At 35.2% G+C, this 7,327-nt stretch overlaps 1 protein-coding gene across 1 annotated transcript; it reads right to left on the bottom strand.

The window, feature by feature from the left end:
• Nucleotides 1-6,362: 6,362 nt before the first annotated feature.
• On the bottom strand, nt 6,363-6,842 carry LOC148279152 (uncharacterized; the record flags this gene model as incomplete). Its single annotated transcript, XM_088230379.1, has 1 exon — nt 6,363-6,842. A coding segment is annotated over exon 1 (480 nt), but the record flags the coding sequence as incomplete, so codon positions are not given.
• Nucleotides 6,843-7,327: the final 485 nt, after the last annotated feature.

The raw sequence follows: 7,327 nt of genomic DNA, 5'->3' as shown, positions 1-7,327 counted from the left end.
GTGTACCAATTCAATGCCATATGCACCATTGGGTGCGGAAAGGGAATGATGATGATAAATATTACAACCGTTTACAAATGTTATATAAATTTGTTACATATTTTTACATTAACCTTTCCCATAAAGTAAAAGAAAAAAAACAATTCTTGTGTTCATAATGGAGAGAGACGTCTTACAATAATTTGTTTATTTTATTTTTAATAAGTTAATACTTTCAGTATAACATAAAAAATTACAAAAAAAATGTATGGTGTTTTCAATCAGTGCCACACAAAAAAAACTCAATTAATGTTGTTGCCTTACCTTTGTACATCAATACTCATCGTTACTATAAATTCCCATGTGGTGTTTAGGGAACTGTCGGGTTCCTGGGCCTTGATTATAATGGGAAGATAAGGACGTCATACCTTCACCACGACGGTATAGTTGAAGATAAATTCTTTCGAGCGATTAAGAAGATACACCATCGACCCCTTACCTTCAAGCTTTGGGTAGGTACATCGATATTAAACAAGGGGAAGCGTACATCACGGCACACATATCTACGCTCTAAAAAGACAAAAATTCAGTATGACGTCATAGTTGGAGATAAAATTCTCTCGACCGATTACGAAGATACACTACCGATTTCCTCACCATCAAGTTTTAATGAAAGTACAACGGTTCGTATCGTCGGGTCGAGAACCCCTCGATACGTTTATCTACGCATCAAAAGTGAAAAAAAATTGATCCACCGAGTAATTGTTCCTTTAATTATGATTTATTTAATTTTTTTATCGTTCTGATGTTGGCAGTTTTTTTCTGAAAAGCCTTTTAAAAATATCAGAGAGAAATAAATAAATTTTTAAGTCAAATTAAATTGCAACGTAAATGTCAGTTTTGAAAACAAGCGACTAGATGCAATGGCTAGATTTGCTAAATGCTGCCCTTTAAATATACAAGAGCATCTAGCCGTAAAATGTTACCACAGTAAAAAATAAAATTAGTTATTTTATTTTTTTCATCTGTTTGATTGTATTTCTGGGTGTACGTTTTGAGAGCAGCCTTTTTATCGCTCAAAAGATAAATACAGACAATCGTTAAGTATACCGTCTAGGTAATTGTCAAAAGTCATGTAAAAATCATGATCAAGCGCGCATTGGAGTTTATAACCGCTTTGAAGTGGGCCTTTTTTAACACAGAAGCCTATTTGAAATATACACAATAACTATTTTAAATTTTTATGAAGTAAGGAATTAAGTAATGCGGATTAAATCTTTGGCGTCATGAATTGGTTGGTTTCGATCATATGATGTCGAGATGATAAGTATATAGAACATACCGAGGTAGATAGTATAGAAGTTAAATAGGTATGAATTTGTGTGAAATTTTTAGAAACTAAACATTTTTCAGATAACCTTTTACGGTGCAATTATCTTTTTTTGGAATGTATAAAATATTCCAATACTGGAAGATTAAATAAAAATCTAATTAAGAAGTTCTCAATCTCTCTCAAGTGTATAAAATTTTGTTTTCTGATTATAAATTTTCAAAATATTTTAATTTCCTAGGTGGTCTTTTATTGTACAAATATAGATACTGAAACATTAAACCAACGGAACAATGTAGGAAGCTCGCAATTAATTGGTACCATATGCGTTTGATTAGTTATTCTGAAAACAATCAACATCTGTTGGAATTTTATGCTCGGGAAACAAAGTTTTATATTTGATCGTAAAACCGGGCGTTTTACTATTGAAACTATAGAATTCAAACCGGTTTTACCCTCTAATTACTATATCAGTGAAAATATTTTCATTTCCTCTATAAAACTGAAGAAAATAAATAGTATTTTAATTTGTTTTGATTCCTGGGGCGGTCTAACTCTGCAATGTTTAATTTTAATTTTTATAATGTATTAAGCTAATTTTAGTGAATAAATTTGCATCAATGCTTGTTACGTACAAACTCTTAATATTTACCGGATTTGACACGCACCCGTCTTTTATTAAATTAACATGCCAATTTCACTATACTTCTTTACAATAATAAAACGTACAGATGTTTATAATAACCATAACACGATATTGCCAAATGCCAAATTCTTATATTCCACAATTATATTTAAGAAAATCGACTTTACGTATCATAAATTCAACATTGTTCAAAGTAATTCTCATCGATCCCACATAATTCAGATTTTTTTTTAAAAACCAGGATATTTAAACCTTTATTATTTTGTTATTTAATACTTGGAAAAATATGTTTCTTTTGTAATTGACGCCAATAAAGGTAGAAATACCTGGTAGCTTTGCATTCATTCCATATCCTGATTTTCATAGAATTGAACAGTTGTTTTTAACGAAAATTATTAGTTTTAAACTTGATATCATTTCGAAACATAAATTACTATTCGTTTCTTCAGGAAAAACGTGGGAAATAGCGTATCTTGCATGAAAAATGGAAGTTTCTAGAACGGGGATCCATTGAAAGCTCTTCTCTCAGGTTGTAGGGTATTCTCCTAGCATCAATTACAAGAAGCTTCGGATGGTGACATCCTCCAAAGGAAGAGACTCCTTTGAATTATGATCTCCACCACACGTACAGGGATCCTTGTACATAGGAAGTACGAGTATATAGAACATGGTACCTGACTTTATACGTCGAGTTCAAAGGGGAAACTCTGAAACAATGTGATCTAAGTGCCATTTAAAATTTTGTCATTATTGTTTTTATAAATCCATTAAAATTAACAAAAATATATGTTCAAACAGCTTTATCAATTATTCACAATAACAGACAGGATGTTTTTCTTGGTTTGTTGTGACATGACGTTTTGAACACCGTCACAGTGTTCATCATACTAATACATTATTTTGAACCCTTCTGAGTTGAAACACATTCTTGTCGTTAAAACCAATTTTTACGATACGAAAAAAATAATTTATTTTTTTAAATTTGTTTATTTTATTTACATTTATTAACATTACAAAAATATTTCAAGGCATACAACACAAAAAAATTAATGCTAAAATTTTAATATAAAAAGATGGTAAAATAAAAAATACCCAGCAATTATAGAAAAAGGATTCTATCCTATATGAACTTTTTCTCACTAATATAAAAGATTTTGATATCCGAAGAGATACGGTTGAGTAAATACATCGTTCTTCCTACTGGCATTACCATCGGCAGGTTGGTTCTGCAAGCAGGAAGATAAAACAGTTTAAGCTGTCTATGTCTAAAGGAGTCATTAGGAACATAAATTTTTCTATTCATTATTATTTAAAGCAGGGATGCTGGATTGAATCTGCACTTTCTGTCAGTACAAATTTGCCCAGGTGTAAAAAAACATTTATATCTCTTATATGAGAATGCATTCGATGTAACTAATCATTGTCGGTACATGTGTATTTGGACCTTTTTAAGTAGTTTCGGTCATTTATAAGTAATTAGTGAAAAAATGACTCTTGGGGATCAGATTTTCGTTGAGCTGTCACCCGTTTGTAAAATTACTACTGCTTTACCAAACCTCAATGTTACAATTATGACAACAAAAAAGTTTTTTTTTTTTAAATTTATATTATTATGATTTGATTATCATGCGGGTCTTTCATTTATTTATGTAGATATATTGTGTTGGAAAATATATTTATTTTATATTGCAACTCTTTAACGGTACAAATTTGTACTCTTTTTTATTTAAATTAGGAATTTTAAAAAACAAAAAACCAAGAAAAATAAGGAGTCATTATCAAGCTGTAAATAAAAAAAATATGCAAAAACTGTAATAAATCTTTAGCAAACAAAGGGCAAAAACACCTTAAAATCTCGTTGTTTTATTTTCTTGGAAAAAATTTTTATAAGCTGATTTCCTTAAGTATATTTGATAATTTAACTAACTAACTAACTAACTAACTAACTAACCATCACGCCATTTCCCCAGAGGGGTAGGCAGAGAGGATAGAACGCCACACCACTCTGTCCTGGCACACTTCCTTTGCTTCCTTCACATTCATACATCTTCTCATGCACGCACGTCGATTATTCCGACTTTTCACATGACCACTTTCAAGAATTTGTTGTACTTGATCATGCCATGTCTTTCTCGGCCTTCCTCGACTTCTACAACCAGACACATTCGCATCATAAATCTTTTTAGCCGTTCTTTCATCATTCATTCGCTCCACATGACCGAACCATCGCAAAAGACCTTTCTTAATTTTGTCGATAATGCTTAACTCAGCCTTGCATTCTGCTCTAATTTCGACATTAGGGCACCTATCATACATTGTTTTTCCGCACATTCGCCTGAGGGATCGCATTTCAACAGCATTCAGTCTACTTTCGTCCCTTTTTTTCCAACTCCATGCTTCGCTTCCATACATTAGGGTTGGTACCAGAACTCCATTATGAACTGCTAATTTAGCCTCTTGCGATAGACACTTATTTGCTACGACAGACTTTAAGGCACCATTAACTCTGTTACCGGCACTAACCCTCCTTTCAATATCCTTGTCCATATTTCCATCTCTAGTAAACATACTACCCAGATATACAAATTCTTCGACCTGTTTCAAACTATCTCCATTTACTACAATCTTACATTCAGTCATAGTTACATTTCTTTCAAAGACCATGACGTTCGACTTTTGCACATTCATTAGCAAATCACTCTCCTTGCACACTTCGTAAACCTTTGTAACCAAGGATTGCAGTTCCTCTTCGCTGTCAGCTAGGAGGACTGCGTCATCGGCGTACAGAAGGCAACTGACAGTAAGATTACTCATTTTCGCTCCCACATCCATACTTTTCAATTCTCTCATACATTTATCCATGTATATGTTGAATAACCACGGTGACATTACACATCCCTGTTTGACTCCTTTAGGGATGTCAAACCAGGAAGTTAATGACCCATTTACCCTTACACACGCTACACTATCTTTGTACAAGGAAGCAATAGCGCGGACAAGGTTGTCACTCACTCCATACTCCGATAAAACCATCCATAATTTTTTCCTATCAACTCGATCAAATGCTTTTTGCAAATCAACAAAAGCGCAAAAAAGCTTCTGGTTTTTCGCCAAAAACTTTTCTGTCATATTGCGTAATGCAAATATTTGATCCATACATCCTCTACCATTCATAAATCCACTCTGTACATCCCATACTTTCTCCTTGGTCACGTTTCTTACTCTTTCTATCAGTATTCTTCCATACATTTTGCCGACAGCGCTCAGAAGACTGATAGCTCTGTAATTCCCACACTCCACCTTAGAACCCTTTCCCTTGTATAACGGCATAACAACTGCCCTCCTCCAATCAGGTGGAGTCCTTTCCTCCTTGAGACACAAGTTAAAAAGTTTATGTAGCCATGTGAGAATTAATTTGCCACCCGACTTAATAAACTCTGCTGCAATACAGTCATACCCTTGCGCTTTACCATTCCGCATACATTTGACAACGCTGATAATTTCTTTCATACTAATCTGACTTACCTCATCATTTGCGTTCAGACACACCTCGGATAATGTCGATACATCGGCACCGCCCGAGTTACCAGTGTGCGATTCATAAACTTCCTCAAAGTATTCCTTCCATCTCTCTTTTATTCCACTCTCACTAGTCACCATTTTTCCATCCTTATCTTTAACAACTGTCATGCCTCCGCTTTCACTGCTACTCCTGGAGTTTTTCACAGCTTTCCAAAAAACTTTAATATTTTCATGGAAATTGTGTGTCATTTTCATTCCTTCTTCATCCTTCAATTTTTTCTTCCGTTCACATACACCCTGCTTAACCTTTTTCTTACTTTCACCATACACGCGTTTAGCCGATTCATATTCAATTGTATTCTTTTTTACAGCAAGCAAATTTATCCACGCATCCTTCTTTTCTTTAACGAGTTTTTTGACTTCGTCGTCCCACCACGCATCACCTTTCTTTCTCCCTAGCGTTGTCACACCGCACACTTCTTTCGCCGCCTCGCACATACTTATTTTCAAACACTCCCACATATCGTTTATACCCATACATTCTACATCTTTTTCGTTCAGTCTGTGACTCACAGATCTTTCAAAATTATCTTTTATGTCAGCATTTTGCAGTTTTTCAACTTTGACTCTAGAAGGAGCCTGAATTTTGTTTGTTTGGGACCGCCATCCCTTAAACAGAATCACCCTTGAGACCACTAAAAAATGGTCTGATTCCATCTCGGCCCCTCTGTACACACGTGTGTCGACAGTTACAGGCTTCAATCTAGAGTCAATGATGACATAATCGATAATCGACCTTTCATTTCCTCTCTCCCATGTGTATTGGTGGATTCCTTTATGTTCGAAAAATGTATTTGATACAAAAAGGTTCCATTCCAGGCATACCTCTAGCAGTCTTTTCCCATTGTCATTCACTCTTGCATCCCCAAACATACCTAGAGCTGACTCCAGCCCATCTCTCCTTGTTCCCACCCAACCATTAAGATCTCCAGCCAAAACTATCCTTTCGCTATCTTTTTTCCCATTCATCACATTCATTAGACTCGTCCAAAACTCGTCCTTCTCAGATTCACAGTCGGAGTTGACAGGAGCGTATCCTATGATAACAAGCAATCTTGTCAGTCCGACCCTAAATCTGACAAACATGAGTCTCTCACTTACAAATTCATATTCATTCATGCCCTCTATCATTCTTGGCGATAGAAACGCAGCAACACCCCGGCAAGCTCTGTCCGTCTCAGGGAGACCGGACCAGAGAACCAGAGTATCACCGTGCTCCATCGAACCACTCCCTTTCTTCCAAGTCTCAGAGACACACAATAAATCTATACATTTATTCTTCATTATATCACACAGTTCATTCATCTTATCAGTCATACGTCCTCTTACATTCCAAGTGGCAATTCTACATTCCTGAGAATTCCTCCTCTTTGCGCCCCCCCGAGAGAAGCGACCTGATGGGTTGCGAGCCTCATCGCCTCATCATTGATAATTTAAATATACGGAAATGCATTAGTTTGTATGTTCCCTACAACTATACAAAAAGGAGATCTCGCACATAATTTTACGCACCCAGAAGCCAAAGGAATGCAAGTCAGAATTCGCTTGCTGAATAAGGCCTTTCTATTAATTATCATTTAAGACGTCGTGTTATTCTACCTTCACAGTCTACATAATGTATTGCATTAAATGACCTATACAGTGATGCTGACAACAATTGTCAAATAAATAAATCTCGGCTGCTGAAGTTTTAATGTTGTTTTTTGTAGTCGCATGAGGAATTTGTGCCGTACCGCAGCCAGCGTTTACGTTATATCGGTTTATGTACGAGTATTTATGCTCAATGCTGG

The sequence above is a fragment of the Micrasema longulum genome, unplaced genomic scaffold (genome assembly GCF_059751315.1).
Source record: "Micrasema longulum isolate JH-2025_06_02 unplaced genomic scaffold, ASM5975131v1 h1tg000751l, whole genome shotgun sequence".
Classification (NCBI taxonomy): Eukaryota; Metazoa; Arthropoda; class Insecta; order Trichoptera; family Brachycentridae; genus Micrasema; species Micrasema longulum.
Note: the sequence above shows the minus strand (reverse complement) of the source record. Positions and strands in the feature narration are given on the sequence as shown.